Genomic DNA, 22680 nt, shown 5'->3' on the forward strand with positions numbered 1-22680 from the left:
TAAATTACCCTAGAAAAGGTAAATGGCAAGGTTTTAATAACAAGAAAAATTATGGAAGGAAAAGAAATTATGTTCATAATAAAGGATCTCACCAGAAGTGGGATAAAGAAAGAAACACTGGGTAAAATAAATCAATTGAGGATAAATGCTTCCGTTGTGGTGGAAAGGGCTATTGGTCACGTACTTGTCGTACCCCAAGGCACCTAATTGATCTTTACAAGCATCCTTGAAAAGGGATGACAAAGGAAAGGAAACAATTTTTGTTTCAAATTATAAAAATTCCACCACTTATTATGATGTATCTGATTTCTTTGAGGATTTTAAAGGAAATATTGGCCATTTGATCAATGATGGAATAGTTTAATATGTGTGTTTGTTAAGTATTCATGTAAATAATTTTTACTGTGCATGTACTTTTACTCATTTTATTATTATCATTATTTGTTTTTTTGAAGAAAAATGACAAGGACATATTCTGAAGATATTTGCCTTGCGGATAGTGCAAGTTCGCACACTATTCTTAAAAATACTATATATTTTACCCATCTTGTGTCAAAAGAAGAATATGTTAATACTATTATTGGCTCGGGCAATGTGATAGAAGGCTCCGGAAGAGCTATAATTTTGTTTCCTGGAGGAACAAAATTTATAATAAATAATGCACTATTATCTACCAAGTCCCTGAGGAACTTGTTGAGTTTCAAAGATATTCGCCGAAATGGATATCATGTTGAGACAATGAATGAGGAAAATCATGAGTATTTATGTATCACAACTCATGATTCAAATAAGAAAGTTATATTAGAAAAATTATCTTCACTTTCATCTGGGTTGTATTATACCAAGATTAGTGTAATTGAATCACATGTCATTGTAAACCAGAAGTTTACTAACCCAAATGATTTCATAACTTGGCACGACCGATTGGGTCATCCGGGAACAACCATGATGAGGAGAATTATTGAAAACTCTCATGGACATTCACTAAAGAACCAGAAGATTCTTAAATCTAGTGAATTTTGTTGTATTGCATGTTCTCAGGGAAAGTTAATTTTAAGGCCATCACCAGTAAAGGTTGGATTTGAGTCCCCTGAATTCCTAAAAAGGATTCAAGGTGATATATGTGGACCTATTTATCCACCATGTGGATCTTTTAGATATTTTATGGTCCTGATAGACACATCTTCGAGATGGTCACATGTGTGCTTATTATCTTCTCGCAACCTGGCGTTTGCGAGATTACTGGCTCAAATTATTCGATTAAAAGCACAATTTTTAGAAAATCCAATCAAAGCAATTCGTCCTGATAATGCTGGTGAATTTACTTCCCAAGCTTTTGATGCTTATTGTATGGCTAATGGAATAAGTGTTGAACATCCGGTAGCTTATGTTCACACACAAAATGGGTTAGCAGAATCACTTATTAAACGCCTCCAGTTAATTGCTAGACCCTTACTTATGAGAACAAATCTCCCAACCTCAGTTTGGGGGCATGCTATTTTACATGCCGCAGCACTTATTCGATTGAGGCCAACGAGTTACCATCAGTTCTCTCCTATGCAATTAGCTTTTGGCCAGCAGCCAAATGTCTCCCATTTAAGAATATTTGGGTGTGCGATATATGTTCCCATTGCACCACCTAATCGTACTAAAATGGGACCCCAAAGAAAATTGGGGATATATGTTGGATATGATTCTCCATCTATAGTGAGGTATCTTGAGATACAAACTGGAGATGTATTTAAAGCTCGGTTTGCGGATTGTCATTTTGATGAATCAAAGTTTCCAACATTAGGGGGAGAGAATAAGCTTCCTGAAAAGGAACTTAATTGGAATGCATCATCTTTGATGCATTTAGATCCTCGATCAGGACAATATGAACTAGAAGTTCAAAAGATTATACATTTGCAAAGAATAGCAAATGAATTGCCTGATGCATTTTCCGATACAAAGAGGATAACCAAATCTTATATACCAGCGGAAAATGCCCCAATTCGAATTGATGTCCCAGTAGGACAAGTAGCCACTGAAGCAAATTCACGCCAGAAGCGTGGCAGGGCGGAAAATGCCCCAATTTGAATTGATGTCCCAGTAGGACAAATAGCCACTGAAGCAAATACACGCCAGAAGCGTGGCAGGCCTGTCGGTTCCAAAGATAAAAATCCTCGAAAGCGAAAAGAGGTAAATAATATTCCTGTTGAAAAAGACATAGTAGAGACACCTGCAGTTGTCCAAAATTCTGATATAATGTTAACGCCAGAAGACGTTCAGGTACCTGAAAATTGTGAAAATGACGAGATCTCGATAAATTATGTCTTTACAGGAAAGAAATGGGACCGAAATAAGACAATTGTCAATGAAATATTTGTATTTAATGTGGCATTAAATATCATGCATGAAAGTAAGGATCTTGAGCCAAGATCAGTCGAAGAATGTCGACAAAGGAATGATTGGCCAAAATGGAAAGAAGCTATGAAGCCTGAATTAGACTCACTTGCAAAACGTGAAGTCTTTGGACTTGTAGTCCGTACACCTGCAGATGTAAAACCTGTTGGATACCGATGGGTATTTGTGAGAAAACGAAATGAGAAAAATGAAGTTGTGCGCTATAAAGCCCGACTTGTGGCACAAGGTTTTTTCACAAAGGCTCAGTATAGATTATGAAGAAATGTATTCCCCTGTAGTGGATGCGATAACATTGCATTATTTGGTCAGTTTATGTGCATATGCATTTAATGGATGTGGTAACAGCCTATTTATACGGCTCATTAGATCGGGATATCTATATGAAAGTCCCTGAAGGACTAAAGATATCTAAACCATCCAATGAATATTCGCAAGGGTTATACTCAGTTAAATTGCAAAGATCTTTATATGGTCTAAAGCAATCTGGACGAATGTGGTATAATCATCTTACTGAGTATCTGGCCAAAAATGGATTCAAGAATGATGATATCTGCCCATATGTTTTCATAAAGAAAACTACATCTGGGTTCATTATAATTGCTGTGTACGTTGATGATTTAAATATCATTGGGACTCCTGAAGAGATTCCAACAATTATAAAAACTCTAAAAGAAGAGTTTGAGATGAAAGATCTTAGAAGAACTAAATTTTGTCTCGGCCTGCAGATCGAGCATATAAAAAGTGGGATCTTTATTCATCAAACAACATACATAGAAAAGATCTTGAAAAGATTTTATATGGATAAGTCACATCCATTAAGTACCCCAATGATCGTAAGATCTTTGGACGTGGAAAAGGATCAATTCCGTCCTAAAGAAGAGAATGAAGATATCCTTGGTCCTGAAGTACCATATCTTAGTGCCATTGGAGCGCTAATGTATCTTGCTAATAATACGCGACCTGACATATCATTCGCGGTGAATTTACTAGCAAGATATAGTTCCTCTCCAACCAGAAGACATTGGAGTGCAATCAAACAAATTTTTCGATATCTTCATGGAACGGTTGATATGGGATTGTTTTATCACTATGGATCCAAGTCACAACTAGTTGGCTATGCAGATGCCGGATACTTGTCTGATCCACATAAAGGGAGATCTCAAACAGGATACTTGTTCACATATGGTGGAACAGCTATATCATGGAGGTCCACGAAACAGACGATTGCTGCAACATTCTTTAATCATGCCGAAATACTAGCAATTCATGAAGCAAGTCACGAGTGTTTTTGGCTGAGGAGTTTGATCCAATATATCCTGTCATCATGTGGACTGATTGATCATAAGATAGCTCCAACTGTCTTGTTTGAAGATAATACAGCATGCATTGCTCAGCTTAAAAGCGGATACATCAAAGGTGATAGAACAAAGCATATTTCTCCCAAATTCTTCTTCACTCATGATCTTCAAAATCAATGGACAATTGATATTCAACAGATCCGCTCAAGTGATAATTTGGCAGATTTATTCACAAAGTCACTCCCAAAATCCTCCTTTGAAAGATTGGTACATGAGATTGGGATGCACCGATTTCGAGACATTAAATGATGTCGGCAAGAGGGGGAGACTGTACTCTTTTTTTCTTGGTCAGGTTTTTTCCTATTGGATTTTTCTTGACAAGGTTTTTAATGGGGCAGCCCTCATCACAAAGGATATTGTACTCTTTTTCCTTCACTAAAGTTTTTTCCCATTGGGTTTTTCTTTAGTAAGGTTTTAATGAGACATATTCCTAAATGAGCACCCAAGGGGGAGTGTTACAGTATGGAAGGATAAGGATGAATACTCATTTATGGGTGAATCTAATTTCCCATGCTGGAAGGAGCGAATTCTCATATAGCACAATTAATAATGTTTGAAAAGAAGAATTTGTTTGCCTATAAAAGCATGAACGAGGCAATAGAATTTGATACACACAATTACAAATATTTTCCTTTTCTCTCTCTTTACAGTAACAATAAATAAATGCAATTCTCTCTCTTCTTACTTTTAATACTTCTTCCTATCTTTATATATATACACATTACAACATATAATATTATTATATATATATATAAATCATTATTGAACTAATTATATTAATGCTAGACTCTTCTATTTATACATCTTTATTTTATATTTAATATATCTTTTATTTATTTTACAACAATTTAATAATTATTATAAAAAACAAGTTCGGTAAATTGGACATCAAATTTAAAAGCACCGACAAATTTTGCCTTATTGCTATTATTATTGAAGGTTAGATGTACAGATCAAGTAGACAATGGTTTGTCAAAATAAAATTAATTAAAAATTTAAAATAAAAAATGACTTATAATTTAACTAAAAAAATTTAGATTCAAATCATAAAAATAATAAAAAAAATATTTATAAAATATATAATTTAAAATATTTTTAAAAAATACTCAGCAATATATCTTATTAGATATATTTCAAGTGGAGCATGAAATCATGTGATTTAATAATTTTAATTTAAGTATTAACCATCTACCTCAATTATAAATTAATTTTATGATTGAAATTAAGGATAAACCACACAAAATATACTTGAATAATTTTAATTTGTTATTGACAAAAATGTATTCGAATTTTGTTATCGACAAAAATACCTTTAAATAATTTAAAATGCGACAAAAAATCTAACATTAAATATGTATTCTCAAAAAATATTTTAGAGATTAAATTTTGATGTAATTTTTTGCGAATATGATTAGAAAAATGAGATATTTTTATTCTTAAAATTTGGTGTTTTCGCTAAGCCTATATTTTTTTTTGTGATTTTTTAGGTCAACAACCAACAATACATTTTAAAAATCACAAAATAATATATACTTAACGAGAAATCACCAATTTTTAACAATAATAATATCTTATTTTTTTAATTATATTTGTAAAAAATCGCATTAAAATTCAATCTCTAAAATATTTTTTGAGAAATATATATTTAATGGTGAATATTTTTGTCACGTTTTTAAATTATTTGATGGTATTTTTATTGATAACAAAATTCAAATAATTTTTTTTAGCGATAAAATTATTAGACATTTTTGATAATTTACTCTTGAAATTAATGGCTAAATTTATTAAAATACCTCATTTTATAGTACACTTAAACGTTTTTCATTTTATCTTAGCTGTTTGTTATGGTACTTAATTTTTTAATTATTTTATACATAAATAAAAAATAGGATTCACCGTGACTTCTCTTATTTTTTAAATAATTTAGACACTAATATGTTAGATACTGTCAAATTTTTTCTTATCTTACTATCATACTGTTTATTATTAAAAGTAAAGTTATATATCTAAATTTTTTTATTAATTAAATTTAATTAAATTAATTTAATATAATAAAAATTAATTATGATTAGTATTATTTTAAATTTTATTATTTAATTTAATTAAATTTAATTTATAAAATTTAAATGTATAATATTATTCTATTCTTAAATGCTGTTGTCGTGTCGTGTGTAAAGAACATTGATAACAGCCAAGGTGAATCATCACCTTATAAAATGGATCCGTTGTTAAAAAGATCTTCTTTACTCATCTATGGTTGCATAGAGGTGTACATGATTCAATTTGATTCGAAAATCTTATTCGAACCTCAATATTTGGGGTTAATTTGGTGTGATTTTATTGAATTTAAGATCGTCTAAGAGTTTTAAAAATAATCTCAATCATTATTTAGAGTTGAATTTGGATTAAGATAAATTCGACTTCATTTGACTCATGTGCACTCTAAAAGAACTAAAAAAGATATATATATTTTAAATTAATTTTAATATTATGTTAAATTAATTATAAATTTATTATTTTATTTTTTTATTACATTTATTGAATTAGGAAATAAATTAAAAAAGCATGAAATTAGAATTTATAGACCAATTTAAATATAATTATCAACTTTTCTATAACAAATTTTTTTTATAAATAAATACATTATAATTTTTTGACATAAAATTTAGTAAGACCTGAAATTCATCTCGATCGAAATTTAATTTTAGTATGACTTAAAAGTAGTATAATTTTATCGAATTTAAGATCGAATAAAAATCTCAAAAATAAATCCAATTATTATATAAAATTAAATTCGAATCAAGACTAACCAAATTTCACCCAACTCATGTAGCTAATGATGCGTTGCAACTTAACTTGCAACTTTCAACATTTGGTATGCATGTTGTCACGGAAAATTTTAGAAGGTTAAATTTAACAGTGTTTGTAGAGTTTTTTAGAGTATTTGAGAATGCTCTAGATGGTTCTGGAACGTTCTAGAATGTCCTAGAAGTTCCTGGAATATCCTAGAAGGTTCTAGAAGACTCTAGAAGATCATAGAGTATTCTAGAAGAGTGTAGATGTATATAGAAGTATAAATAGTGGTATGGAATAATCTAGAAATATTTGGAAAGTTGTGGTAGGGTAGATATTTGTAAAGAAGGTTCTGGATGATTAATCTGGACCGTTGATTAGATTTGATCTTAACCATCCATTGAGGAGGTGGATGGCTATAAATACGAGGTAAGAGTTAGTGTAAGGTGTGTGAATCATTTGTAACCACACTTGATCAATAAAGTGTTCTTCCACCAAAGCTTCCTTTCTCTTGTGTTCTCTTGTATTCTTAGCTTTCTTGCTAAGTATTGAGGGTTAGGCTGACTTGGTCTTAGCTCAAGAGGTTGAGTAAGTCCGAGTGCCATCACGGTAGCGTTGGAGTGTGTCCAAGGCCGTGACAATTTGGTATCCGAGCAAGGTTCGAGAGGGAGCACAAGTCGCTTGTGGGAATGGCTTCTAGTATCACCATGGAGCATGTTGAGTCTCAAAGGGGAAGGGATACTATTCTTTCTCAATGGGGAGGCAAGAAGGTCCGTTCTTCAAGTGAGCCTAGAGGTAAGGACTCTAACTTCTTAGAAGAAAGAGTTTCTATGTTGGAAAATGTTCTATCCTCTATGGATGAGCGCTTCCAAAGGATAGAACATGACAAGGAGACCCTCGAGGCTCACGTATTAGGAGAACTAGATGCTTTCAAAGAAAGCATGCTCCAAATTGAAGAGAAGCTTGAGAATTCCTTAAAGCTATTTGAGGAAGTTCGAGTTTGGTTCGAGGAGGCGAAATCTCGACCAACCATTATAAGGGAGACGACAAAGATTGATCTCCCCAAGCCAAAGGAGTTCAAGGGCGTAAGGGACGCTCGCGAGGTGGAGAACTTCCTATGGCAAATGGAGAGGTACTTCGAAGGCCAAGGGGTGGTCGAAGAAGCAATAAAGGTACGCACTGCAGCTCTCTACCTTTCTGATAATGCTACTTTGTGGTGGAGGAGAAAGTGCGTAGATATGGAAAAGGGCACTTGCAACATAGCCACATGGGAAGATTTCAAAAGGGAATTGAAAAGACAATTCTTCCCTGAGAATGTGGTTTATGAAGCAAGGAAGAAGTTGAGGGAGTTGAAGCACAAGAGTACGATTAGCGACTACGTAAAGGAGTTTACTACTCTCACGCTTCAAATCCCCAACTTAGCATCAGAGGATGCATTGTTCTTCTTCATTGATGGACTCCAACCTTGGGCAAAGCAAGAACTACAAAGAAGGAATGTTAAGGATGTTGATGAGGCCATCGTGGTGGCCGAATCACTCACTGAGTATCATAGGGGAGACTCTAAACCTAAGTCTTCCTCCAAGCCTAGTTCTGCTAAAGGTGGGGGAGACAAGGGGAAGAGTTTCTCAACCAAGAAAGAAGGAAAATACTCTTCAAAGAAAGAGTACGAAGAAAAAAAGAAGGCTTTCGTGCCCAAAGGAGGATGCTTCGTGTGCAAGGGACCACACCAAATGAAGGATTGTCCCAAGCTAGGGACTTTGGCATCTATCGCCGAGGAACGAGAAGCTCAAACTCAAGTAACTGAGTGTGTTGGATCTATCCAACACATGAATGCTGTGAAGGGCAAAGAAGCAAGCACTATAGAAAAGAAAGGCTTGATGTATGTCAAAGGCTTTATCAATGAAAAACCCGTCATGGCTATGATCGACACTGGTGCTACACACAACTTCATCACGCCTGATGAAGCAAGGAGGCTTGGGTTGAAGATCACCGAAAAGAATGGTTGGTTCAAACCCGTGAATACCAAGGGTGAACCCCTTAAGGGAGTAGCAAAAGGGGTTGAGATGACTCTTGGTTCTTGGAAGGGCCTTGTGGATTTCTCAGTAGCACCCATGGACGATTTTAAAATAGTCATCGGGCTCGATTTACAAAGGAAGGCAAATATAATACCTATGCCATACTACAATATAGTATGCGTCATGGAGAAAGGGTCTCCATGCATGGTCCCTACAATCTCAAAGGCTGGAGGAATTCCGATTCTCTCGACCATGCAACTCAAGAAAGGTTTCAAGAAGGAGGAGATGGTGTCTTTGGCTTTACTACAAGAGGAGTCAACAGCCAAAGGAGAAGATGCTCCCCCTAAAATCAAGGAAGTCCTTGAAGAAAATAAGGATGTGATACCTCTCGAGTTGCCAAAGCAGTTACCACCTAGAAGAAAGATGGATGACAACATTGAATTGGAGTTAGGAGCGAAATCACCTATCTTAAAACCATACAGGATGGCGGCCATTTCTATGGTTGAAGGAGATATTGTGCATACCATCAAGGAAGGGTTGCATCACGATCCATTAGCCAAGAAGTTGGACGTGATAACCAACTACACCACGACACCAAGTGGGCTGGTCACCAAGGTCAGCGAAGGACCTTAGCACTCATTGAATCTTCTTATTATTGGCCTCAAATGAGAGATGAAGTGGAGAGCTATGTGAAAACTTGTCTTGTGTGCCAACAAGATAAGATTGAAAACAAGACACCAAGTGGGTTGTTGGAACCTCTGCCTCTATCAGAGCGACCGTGGGAAAGTGTCTCTCTAGATTTCATCTCTGCCTTACCGAAATCCGAGGGGTTTGGATCTATTCTCGTGGTAGTGGATCGATTTTCGAAATATGCTACCTTTATACCCGCCCCTACTGACTGCACTGCAGAGGAGGCAGCACGACTATTCTTCAAGAATGTGGTGAAATATTGGGGATTGCCTAAGAGCATCATTAGTGATCAAGATCCACGCTTCACAGGACGATTATGGACAGAGTTGTTCAAACTCCTTGGGTCGGAGCTTCATTTCTCAACAAGCTTCCATCCTCAAACCGATGGGCAGACTGAGAGAGTGAATGCCTTACTCGAGTGTTACTTAAGGCATTTTGTGAGCGCTAATCAGAAGGATTGGACAAAACTCCTCGACATTGCTCAGTTCTCATACAATTTGCAAAGGAGTGAGTCTATAGGGAAGAGTCCGTTCGAGATTGTGACTGGACAACAGCCGCTTACGCCTCACTCTCTTTCTTCCTCTTACTCAGGGAAGAGCCCTGGAGCTTATCATATGATTAAGTCATGGGAAGAACAAGCAGATGTCACTCGTTCTTACCTCGACAAAGCTGCCAAGAGGATGAAGAAATGGGCAGATAAGAAGAGGAGGCATGCAAGCTATCAAGTGGGAGACAAGGTAATGATCAAACTTCTTCCACAACAATTCAAAGCCTTTCGCAAGGTTCATAAGGGTTTAATCCGCAAATACGAAGGGCCATTTGAGATCATTGGACGTGTTGGGGAGGTTGCTTATAAAGTACAACTCCCTCCCTCTATGAAGATCCACCCGGTCTTCCATGTGAGTATGCTTAAACCATATCATGCGGACCAAGACGAACCGAGTAGAGGTAACTCGAGTCGTGCTCCGCCTGTGGTGATTAGATCTTTTGACAAAGAAATCGAAGAGATCCTAGCTAATCGCGTCGTGCGACGAAGAGGAGTACCACCAAGTATCCAATACTTGATCAAGTGGAAAGGGCTCCCGATAACTGAAGCTAGCTGGGAAACTCGCGAAGATCTGTGGCAATTCCAAGAACACCTAGAGCGCTATCATGAACAGAACGCGACGAGGACGTCTGCGCATTAGGTGGGGGAGAATGTCACGGAAAATTTTAGAAGGTTAAATTTAACAGTGTTTGTAGAGTTTTCTAGAGTATTTGAGAATGCTCTAGATGGTTCTGGAACGTTCTAGAATGTCCTAGAAGTTCCTGGAATATCCTAGAAGGTTCTAGAAGACTCTAGAAGATCATAGAGTATTCTAGAAGAGTGTAGATGTATATAGAAGTATAAATAGTGGTATGGAATAATCTAGAAATATTTGGAAAGTTGTGGTAGGGTAGATATTTGTAAAGAAGGTTCTGGATGATTAATCTGGACCGTTGATTAGATTTGATCTTAACCATCCATTGAGGAGGTGGATGGCTATAAATACGAGGTAAGAGTTAGTGTAAGGTGTGTGAATCATTTGTAACCACACTTGATCAATAAAGTGTTCTTCCACCAAAGCTTCCTTTCTCTTGTGTTCTCTTGTATTCTTAGCTTTCTTGCTAAGTATTGAGGGTTAGGCTGACTTGGTCTTAGCTCAAGAGGTTGAGTAAGTCCGAGTGCCATCACGGTAGCGTTGGAGTGTGTCCAAGGCCGTGACAATGTGCTGAAAATATGGTACACAAAAAAGTATTCAAGAAACGTGGGCTAATTTAATTCGAGCATTTTTTTTATCAAAATTTGCAGGTGGAAGCCATAATTTGTTATTTATTTATTTATTTATTATTGTTAAAATATAATAAATATATTATTATAAATAATTCTACCACATTCTTAAAACTTATTAATTTATGGTTTTATATATAATTTAGTAGTATTCCAGGATCAACAAATATTATATTATATAATTAAATTAGATTAGTCTAGTGATTAATTTACTAGTTCGTTTAATAATTGTCTGGATTTAAATCTCAATTTATTAATTACTAGTAAACTCTTAAATAAATCTCAGTACTGTGATGGATTAGTTCTTAGCCTACCGAACTAAAAAATATCGTTGAAAACAAAAAATATTATATTATACTAATATTTGGTTAGTAATAATTTGTATTTATATTTACAAAAATATAAATTTTACACATAAAATACATAATTTATACTTATATTTATTAAAATTTATACACATAAATTAATATAATTTACTAAATGACGTTGTTTTACCTTTAGAACAGTCTTAGATTCTTTTTCACTCTCACTCTCACTCTCTCTTTTTCTAACCCATGACTTACCATCATGAAGACAAAGAAGATCACTATATCATCTGCAATCATTAGAGTAGTCATAAAGCATTGTTAGTGTGTTCGTTCTGGAACTTGGAATGTGCTTAGATCAACAACACAACAAGCGCCTCTCAAACTTTCATTAACCCTGTTCTGATTCTTATGAAAACTTTCCAATTTGATAAACCAAAGGTTTTCATGGATGCTTGGTCAAACACAGCAATGGATCGTGAAATTAATGATGCCAACAACAAGAATTCTGTTTCATCAATTGGGAAGTTGTCCCTCTCTTCTCTAGATTTATCAATGGGAAGTGGATATATGGATGAAGAAGTGGGGTTAGGCAGAACCAGAAGAGAACAAGACAAGCAGTAATAATAAATCTGACTTCTCGAATTGGCTCACACCACCCCCTTGGATAGCTTCAATTCGAATTCGTCGTCTTCAGCCATCAGGACAATAGTGTCATCTCTATCTGGGGTATTTCACAAGACACTTGTCTCATCGTTCTTCCTTCTTCGCATGGAGGAGCTCGAAGCATAGCTACTGTGTGAGTACGAAGCAGAAGTGAAGCGGAGATGGGGCCAGCTTCGGAGGTCACACCGGCATCATCGGCGGCAGAAGCGGAGTCAGCAGAAGTAACAGAGGCGTCAGCAGCAACAGTGCGAGCAGAGGCGTCGGTAGCAGGAACAGAGGCATGGGTGAAGGCAACAAAAGTAGAGTCATCGGCGGCGACGGAACCAACCGTAACCGAAGCAGTGGCGGCAGAGCCATTGCCATGGAGGATTCGCACAGTATTCTACCATGAAGGAACAGGAGAAGACAATCAGTGAGGGAGTTTTAGTAGAGAATCGGGTTGGTAGTGATTATGGTTCGTTTTTTCGGGTTTGGGCTTGCTTAGTTTCAGACTTTAACCAAACAAAAAAAATGTAACCACGTCATTCTCTGTGAGCACCGTTAGTAAAGAAAATAGCGGAAGGACGAACGTGACTAAGTTGGTTATCTTTTAGAGACGAATTCAATTAATTTATTCTTTTGGGAATGAAAATGGAGATCGAAGTATTTTTTAGAGATTATTTTGACTATTAACTCAATTTATATTTATATTTAATAAAATTTACATATATAAATTAATATAATTTATTTATTAAAAATAATTTGATATTTATGATGGTTAAATATTGATCAAAATTAATAAAAAATATTAATCCCAGGACTTTCTGTATATAATTTTCATTCTTCTTGCTCAGATATTCAAGTGGTGTGTTTAATTCTATTATTGTTATAATTAAGGAATGGTTTAATTTTCTTATATGAAGGTGTTGAAACTTGAAACGAAGGTATGTAATAACGTAAAATTGCATCAGTAGTGCAGAGAATGCTTTAAAAAAATTTTGTTGTTGTTTACGATATCTTCTAATTCGATATGTTAAAAATTAATTTATTGTAGATTTGAGTTTTATTTAAGGAGTTTGTTATTGTTTAATGGATTGCTGCATGTACAAGATGAGATTCAAATTTCCGATACTTATTTAAGCGAACGAGTGAGTTGATCACTTGACCAACCTAAGCTGACAAAAATTTTATTTAATTTATTGTCAAATGTCAATTGAGTGAGTATATAATATTGCGTTGAAAATTCTTAGAATTTTTTAACCTCAATATCATCTACGTTAAATCATTAAAAAATAAATACTTGAATGTGGAAGTTATCTTAATTCGTGAGCATGATTGAAAGAGTTTAGTTCTTTGATCTTCTTCAACCAAAGTCTTATGTATCTCTAGTAGGACTGAATCACAAGTCTTTAATAGAAAAAGAGCTATGGAGACCGCTTTAATATACTAGGGACCAAAATCCTGAAGTCACTATTTATATTTGAGTATGGTACCCATTAAATGATTAAACCCTAAAACCTAAATATAATAGTATCTTTAATTTTATTCTTATTTAATTCCAAAGCAAAGGTAATAATAACTGATATGGTCATCATTAATACGAGTTATAACTCGGCCTCATAACCGTTATCAATATGAGCTATAACTCATTATTATATGTTACTACTCGGATTTTATGACATCAATGCTCCTATCATAACTGACACCCAAACGACATAATAAAGTCGGTTACAATAGCAATCATTTCAGAAATCGACGATTATTGCCGAGAATGTAACTGACGAAGAATTCATCATATAAAGGGAGGTAAAACATTTCTTTTTCATAAAGTTCGAACAAGATAATATACTGACTTAAACTTTGGAGTGCCTTTGCAGGTAAACTCCTCCCCCTTTTCATTGCTCGCGCTTTCACACAGTAACACAAAGAAAAGCTCGGATTCAGGAGTTGGACGTCCAGCCTCCGAGTATATAGCTCGGTTGATACCAGATAGTTGAAGCCGATCTATTTCGTAGGCAAGATCAATTGGCGCCCACCGTGGGGCCGAGGAAATCAATTCTTTCTTTTGGTCCCATTACTTTCGTTTACACCCATGGCTGACGTACCACCTCCTTCACTATCCGAACTTATGCGGATGGTAGCTGAGCTACAACAAGCCAATCAACGAATGGCCGAAGAAAATCAAATAATGGCTGCTCAAATCGCTAAACTAAACCATGCTCGGATAGAACATAATGATACTCATCGCCAGCAACCAGAAGATAATGAGCATCATTCCCAGCCCTCTCATGTCTCGAAAACTATCCGAGCCGACGAAGTTCAACCTGAAGATGAAAACGAAGAGTCCGACGAACCTGTAGGACCCTTCACAGAAGAAGTGATGAACTTCGAATTGCCGAAGAGATTCACCCTGCCACTAACCCTCACACCTTATGATGGACTCGGAGACCCGAAGAAATTTCTCAAAAAGTTCCGATCAACAATGATCGTCAATGGTGCATCAGATACTGTTTTATGCCGTTGTTTTCCAAATTATTTAGACGGTCCTGCACTTGATTGGTTGTGTGCTTTGTCTGCAGGTTCTATCTCGCGATTTCAGCAACTGGCCAAGCTGTTTGAAGAACACTTCGCTGGATCCGCAATATATCTGCATGACTCTAACTATCTGAATACTATCAAGCAGGGGCAAAACGAAAGTTTGAAGGACTATATGACTCGCTTCACAAAAGTCGCCATCAGCATACCCGACCTTCATCCCGAAGTCCATTTGCATGCAATCAAAAGCGGCCTCCGACCTGGGAAGTTCCAGGAAACAATTGCAGTAGCCAAGCCCAAAATCCTTGCCGAGTTCCGGGAGAAAGCCAAAGGCCAAACTGATATCGAAGAGCTCAGACAAGCTCGGAAGTCTGACAAAACAAGCTATAGAGACGATGATAAAACTCTAAATAGTAAGAAAGGTTTTAAACTAACACCTCGTTTCGACTCTTATACGCAGTTTAACACTAAGCGGGAGGATATCATCAAAGAGATTCTAAATTCCAAACTCATCAAGCTACCAAGAAAGGCCGGCACCTACCAAGACACTAAGAACGTAGACAAATCTAAATATTGTGCCTTCCACCAGAAGCACGGCCACACCACTGATGACTATGTGGTAGCAAAGGATCTCTTAGAACGGTTAGCTCGGCAAGGACATCTTGACAAGTACATTGGAAGTCACATTCAAAAACGTTCCACACCTTCCAGGAACGAGGATTCATCAGAACAACAGCACCGAGGAAAGGAAAGGACAACGCCAAATCAATATGAAAAGCCCCGAGGTATAATCAATTGTATTTCAGGGGGATACGCCGGCAGGGGATCCTCAAGCTCGGCCAGAAAGAGATCATACCGAGCTATATGCTCGGCAGAGGGCTTCCAGCGTGAAGCTAAATTCGCAACACAACTCCCCCAAGTGACGTTCACACACGCCGACTTTAATTCAAACATACACAACTTGGACAATCCTATGGTAATCACCCTTCAATTGGGCGATCTGTTGGTAAGGAAAGTACTTCTGGATCCCGAGAGCAGCACCGACGTTCTATTCTACACAACATTCCAAAAAATGAAGCTCAGCGCCAATACCCTCCAGTCAACAGGAGGAGACCTTGTCGGGTTATCGGGTGAACGAGTGCCAATATTGGGATCAGTGTGGTTACAAACCACACTGGGTGAGCATCATCTTTCAAAAACATATGACATTCAATATTTAGTAGTCGATTGTTTTAGTCCATATAATCTTATACTTGGCCGACCTTTTTTAAACAAGTTCGGCGCAATTGTTTCTACAGTTCATCTGTGTGTTAAGTTTCCTCTGCAGGACGATCAAGTTGTAACAATCCACGGAGATCATAAAGAGGCACGGCGGTGTTACAAATCAACATGAAACTCCAAAACCGTTCCAGGCAACAGGTCAACAATGTCGACCTTACCAACAACAGCCATGCACTCGCCGACCTTGATCCAAGAGCTGACTTTCTTGAACGCCCTAAACCATCCGACGACTTACAGAAAGTATATTTTAATAATGATCCTAACAAATTTACTTATGTAGGCATGTCAATCAACACATCAGAACTAAAGGCCATCACTACCTTCCTACAAAATCAAGCCGACCTATTCGCATGGACACCTTCAGACATGCCCGGCATCGACCCACAAATTATCAACTATAAACTAGCAATAAACTCGTCAGTCAGACCAGTACAGCAAAAGAAAAGAAAACTCGGTGAAGAGAAGAAAAGAGCGTCCTTAGAGGAAACCCAAAAGCTCATCAACGCAGAATTTATCAAAGAAATCAGATTTACTACCTGGCTAGCAAATGTGGTAATGGTAAGAAAGCAAAACGGTAAGTGGCACATGTGCGTCGACTTTACTGACTTAAACAAAGCATGCCCTAAGGATTCCTATCCTTTACCATCCATAGACTCTTTAGTAGATAACGCCTCAGGTTATGCTACCTTAAGTTTTATGGATGCGTATTCGGGGTATAATCAAATTCTCATGCACCCATCCGATCAAAGTAAAATGGCATTTATTACTGATTTCGGTAACTACTGTTATAAAGTTATGCCATTTGGATTAAAGAATGTAGGTGCAACTTATCAACGTCTTATGGACAAGGTCTTCGCCAAACAGATTGGCAGAAACATCGAAGTATATGTCGATGACATGGTGGCCAAGACACAGATCGGGAAAAACCATATCGACGATTTAGCAGAAATATTCGGCCAAATACGCCGCTACAACATGTGCCTCAATCCCGAGAAATGCGCATTCGCCGTTCAAGGGGGTAAGTTTTTAGGATTTCTACTAACACGCAGGGGAATTGAGGCAAATCCAGACAAATGCCGAGCAGTTCTGGATATGGCTAGCCCGAAGACAGTCAAAGAAGTACAACGCCTTACAGGAAGACTTGCCGCCCTGTCGAGATTTGTTCCATGCCTAGCTTCAACATCTATTCCCTTTTTTCAAACAATAAAAAAGAAAACCAAATTTCAATGGAACGACGACTGTAAGAGAGCTTTTACCAAACTAAAAACAACTCTCTCACAACCGCCGATTCTGCAAAAACCCCTCCAAGGGGAGGATTTGTTTTTATATTTATCAATTACTGATTGGGCGATAAGCTCGGCTCTTGTTACAGAAAGGAACAAAGTTCAGCATCCAATATATTTTGTCAGCAAAACTCTCCAACACGCTGAGCTCAACTATCCGAGGATTGAGAAGCTCGCTTTAGCTTTGATATTCTCAGCGCGACGACTCCGACCTTATTTCCATAGCCATATTATCTATGTCAGAATAGATCATCCATTAAGACAGGTGTTACACAAACCAGAAATTGCAGGAAGACTTATAAAATGGGCAGTCGAGTTGTCAGAGTTCAACATTAGGTATCAATCCAGAGGACCAATTAAGTCCCAATTCCTGGCCGATTTTATTGCCAAACTTACAATACCATCAGAAGAGGACCATACAAAGCAATGGACTTTGTATGTGGACGGCTCCTCCAATAATGGGGGCTATAGAGCTAGAATCTGTCTGGAGGCCGAAGATGGCTTTATACTGGAACATTCCTTACACTTAGCTTTCAAAGCCAGCAACAACCAATCCGAATATGAAGCACTACTCGCCGGACTCCGACTTTGTCTGAATCTCCAAAATCGGCCATAAAGTTATACTATGACTCTTTACTGATAGTACAACAGGTAAACAACCTTTTTCAGGTAAAGGATCCTCTTTTATCTAAATATCTACTATTAGTGAAAAAATTAACTTCAAAATTCTCTAAATTTGAAATACAACACATACCACGAGAACAAAATCAAAGGGCTGACATTTTATCTAAGCTCGGCAGCACACAATCCGAGTTATCTACACTACATCAATTCACCATAATATCTCCAAGTGTTACTCTAACAAATGTGTTAAGTGTTACACAGGAAAAGGATTGGAGGGACGACTTCATACAATATTTACAAACAGGTCATATACCAGCAGAGGTCGAAAATACAAAAAAGTTCTGAAGACAAGCATCTTCCTTCACAGTACTCCACGGAACTCTGTACAGACGAGGATACACTCGCCCGTTGCTAAAATGTCTTAACAAGCACGAAGCCGACATAACATTAGCCGAGGCACATGAGGGAATCTGCGGAACACACACCGGTGCTCGGAGCCTAACATCAAAAGTCCTCTGCGCTGGTTTCTTCTGGCCGACTTTAAAGCAGGATAGCCAACACAAAATCCGGACCTGCAACAATTGCCAGAAACATGCACCACTGATACACATTCCCGTCGAGCAACTACATCACTCTGATATCAATTGGCCTTTCAACCAATGGGGTTAGATATACTCGGTCCATTCCCCACGGCACCGGGCCAGGTAAATTTTCTCATAGTAGGAATCGATTATTTCTCAAAATGGGTGGAAGCCCAACCTTTGGCGAGAATCACATCCCAACAAATGATTTCTTTCGTTTGGAAAAATATTATTTGCCGTTTTGGAATACCTCACCATATCATAACTGACAATGGTCTCCAGTTTGCAGATCAGAAATTTCAGTCTTTTTTGCAGAATCTTAAAATCCGGCAACATTTCGCCTCAGTCGAACTCCCTCAAACGAATGGGCTAGCCGAAGCCGCAAATAAGGTCATCTTACATACACTGAAGAAGAAGCTAGATGACGCCAAAGGCCTCTGGGCCGAGCTAATACCTGAAGTCCTTTGGGGGTACAATACAACCCCACAATCATCAACAAAAGAAACATCATTCAGACTAGTATATGGCTCTGAGGCTATGATACCACTGGAAATTTTCCAGAGCTCAATCAGAACCCAGCTCGGCAATCAGGAAGAAGCTCGGAGATCCGAACTCGATATCATCAAAGAAATATGAGACATCGCCACATTACGACAACGTGCGGCACAGCACGCACTACCTCGCCAATATAACAAAACGGTGAAAAGCAGATCATTTGTGAAAGGCGACTTAATACTTCGTAAGACAGAAACTGCTCAGAAACTACCATCACATGGAAAGCTCGCAGCAAACTGGGACGACCCATACCGAATAGCAGAAGTACTCAAAAATGGAGCATACAAACTAGAATCCATAGATGGTAAAATCCTGCCCAATACCTGGAATGTTTCTTCCCTAAAGAAATTTTATAGTTAAAAGTCAGGGACAGGCTTGTACTCTTTTTCCTACTACCAAGATTTTGTCCCAAAGGGTTTTACTTGGAGAGGTTTTAACGAGGCTAGCCTACCTGCACCTTTGTATTCAAAGGTCCACCAATTTACCATACATGAGAAATAAAAATTATCTCCCTCTATTTAAACTAACAACTAGGCGAATTATATTGTCAATCAAACACAATTCTATCTACTATCCATATAGCTCGGACGACAGAAACACTCATCTAATTACAACCTGCCAATACTCGACAGTCACATCAAACAAAAAGGGAAATATTCTCAGATCAATTTCCGATCAATCAAGCACAGCTTTTTCCTTAAACAAAAAGCACTATCATTAAACGGAAACAATTCAGTTCCACAACCAACAAAATCATAGTTCAACAGCACCACAAATTATTATCTATTACATATAAAATAGCAAAATATTCAACGCGAATACAAAATAACTTGTTACACATTATCAGCCTCATCTTCCGCATCACCATCATCCTCGATCATTGGTGCGGTATTTGTAACCCACTAACTTACCGGCAAGTACACCGGGTCGTACCAAGTAATACCTTACATGAGTAAGGGTCGATCCCACAAAGATTGATGGATTAAGCAACAATAGTGTTTGATAGGCTTAGTTAGACAAATAGAAAATAGTGTTTGAATATTCAAAGAGCATTAATTAATAAATTTAGATGTTTGAAGACAGGCAGGTGAATAAGTTGGGAGTAAAATATTGAGAAAGCAGTTAAGGCTTCAGAGTTATCTATTTTTTCGGATTTACTTTTCTTACTAACTATTTTAATTATGTAGGATTTAATTTATGGCAAACTATATGTGACTAGACCCTAATTCCTTAGACCTTTCTAGTCTCCTCTAAAATTCATTAACTGCCAATTCCTTGGTCAATTAATTCCAGTTAGAAGCTACATGATCAAATTCCAGTTTATATGCCCCAAAAACTCTAATTACCCAAAAATAAAAAGATTATATGTCATGTATCCCGTGAAATCCAGATAATTAAAATTTAGGAGAATATGTTTTCAAGCTGTTGTTCAAGTAAAGAGCTTTTCCAAGTTTTACAAGAACTCAAATAGAAAGAAGGTCATACTTCCGTTCTACCCAAATTCATAAGATAAAGAGTGAAAACAATTCTTAAATTATAAATCCATGCATAAATTAAAATAGAAAAAGCAATAAAATTATTCCATAGAAATAGACAGAGCTCCTAACCTTAACAATGGAGAATTAGTTGCTCATGGTTCAGGTAGAAAATAAGGATTCTAATAAAATGTATTTTGGTAGTCTGGGATCCAATAATGTTGAAGTGGTATCCCTCTATTTATATCTAATCCTAATTAATTAAAAATCTATCTTTTAAACTAAAATAATATCTTTTCCTATTTTTAAAATTTGAATTTAAATTAGAATTAATTATAGCAATTAGCAAATCTTCAATTAATGGATGGGGACCACTTGGCTTCACTAGGATCCACACCTAACTTGGGTTTGACAGCATGAATTAGAGTTTAGTTGAGTGAAGCTGCGTCTAACTTGTGCTTTAGTGTGCCTAACTTGAAGTGGGCAGGACCAATCTCGCGTATTGTTGTTGTGTCTTGCGCCTAACTTGAGAAATCTCAAGTTCGGCGCAGCCTTGGCAGCGAGTTCGGAGAAGAAGTATGGACTATTATATATCGTTGGAAAGCTCTAGAAGTTAGCTTTCTAACGCCACTGGAATCACATCCATTGGACCTCTGTAGCTCGAGTTATTTAGGTTTGAGTGCAGAGAGGTCAGGGTTGACAACATCATTCGCCTTCATCTCTTCTTCTGCAGAAATTCCATCAAATCCAGCTGAATGCTACCTAAAATAAACAGAATTGCACAAGATTCAAAGTAGCATCCATATTAGCTAAAAGATAATTAATTTTTTATTAAACTCAACAATTTAAATACAAATTCACTAGGAAAAGATAGGAAAGATGCTCACGCATCACAACACCAAACTTGAATTGTTGCTTGTCCTCAAGCAACCAAAACTAATATAAGTTTAGGATGTGAATTTGCATGAGAATGAGAGTTCACTTAAGCTCATGTCTCTTCTTATAGTGGGGTTTACAACTGTAATCCTGAATAGTTTTGGCATCTCACTTTATCCTTTGAAGTTCATAATGATTGACATCTATAGGAACTCATAATTCAGATAGTGTTATTGATTCTCCTAGTTCAGTATGTTGATTCTTGAACACAGCTACTTTATGAGCCTTGCCTGTGACCCTAAGCATTTTGTTTTCCAGTATTACCACTGGATACATAAATGCCACAGACACATAGCTGGGTGAACCTTTTCAGATTGTGACTCAGCTTTGCTAGAGTCCCCAGTTAGAGGTGCCCAGAGCTTTTAAGCACACTCTTTTTGCTTTGAACCACGACTTTAACCGCTCAGTCTCAAGCTTTTCACTTGACACCTTCAGCCACAAGCATATGGTTAGGGACAGCTTGATTTTAGCCGCTTAGGCCAGGATTTTATTCCTTTGGGCCCTCCTATCCATTAATGCTCAAAGCCTTGAATCCTTTTTACCCTTTGCCTTTTAGTTTGAAGGGTTATTGGCTTTTTCTGCTTGCTTTTCTTTTTTTTTCTTTATTTTATATAAATTTTTTTCGCAAGCTTCGTGTTTTTCATTGCTTTTTCTTGCTTCAAGAATCAATTTTATGATTTTTCAGATTATCAATAACATTTCTCTTTTTTCATCATTCTTTCAAAAGTCAACAATTTTAACATTCATAAATTTCACTATAAAAAACATGCACTGTTCAAGTCATGCATTCAGAATCATAGAAAGTACCACCACATCTAAGTAAATAAGACTATTCTTCAATATAAACTCATTTTCTCATGCAATACATCACTTCTGTATTTTTTTATTTGAATTTCAAGCTCAGTGAGTAATACATGAGACATCTTTTCAGAATTAAAGCAATTAAGAGAAAACTAAACTAGACCTAGGATTCTAACTAATAAAGGATCATGCAACAAACAAATCAAAATAGCAGGAAACCGGAACATAACATAATAAAAGCGGAAAGGAATAAAAAATGAAAGGAACTCAACCACCTTAATTATCCGAGCGGTCGTTTTATTCTTCAGGTTGTGCTCCTTTGTGAAGATGATTCACCTCTCTTAGTGCAATAAAAATAAACAGAAAACCCTTAAACGAAGCGTCAACACCAAACTTAAAGGTTTGCTTGTCCTCAAGTAAAGAAGAACTGAAAATAAAAACAAATAGTAAGAGGAATCCGGTTCCTGTTCTAAAATAGCTGCATGATCAGAAAAATAATAAAATCTCAATAAAAATCAAATAAGTAAGAAAGCTATTACGAAGAATAACTAAGGATACGAAATTATCGGGTTGCCTCCCGACAAGCG

The 22680-nt window shown here is 36.8% G+C and overlaps 1 protein-coding gene across 1 annotated transcript; it reads left to right on the forward strand.

The window, feature by feature from the left end:
- Positions 1 to 14114: 14114 nt before the first annotated feature.
- On the forward strand, positions 14115 to 15950 carry LOC112742240 (uncharacterized). Its single transcript, XM_025791478.1, has one exon. The coding sequence runs from the start codon at positions 14115 to 14117 to the stop codon at positions 15948 to 15950; it is 1836 nt and encodes a 611-aa protein (XP_025647263.1).
- The last annotated feature ends 6730 nt before the right edge of the window (positions 15951 to 22680 follow it).

The sequence above is a fragment of the Arachis hypogaea genome, chromosome 14, assembly GCF_003086295.3.
Source record: "Arachis hypogaea cultivar Tifrunner chromosome 14, arahy.Tifrunner.gnm2.J5K5, whole genome shotgun sequence".
Lineage (NCBI taxonomy): Eukaryota > Viridiplantae > Streptophyta > Magnoliopsida > Fabales > Fabaceae > Arachis > Arachis hypogaea.

Excerpts from the sequence above, each read along its gene's own strand:
- LOC112742240 (XM_025791478.1), top strand. The coding sequence starts at position 14,115 with ATGGCTGACGTACCACCTCCTTCACTATCCGAACTTATGCGGATGGTA.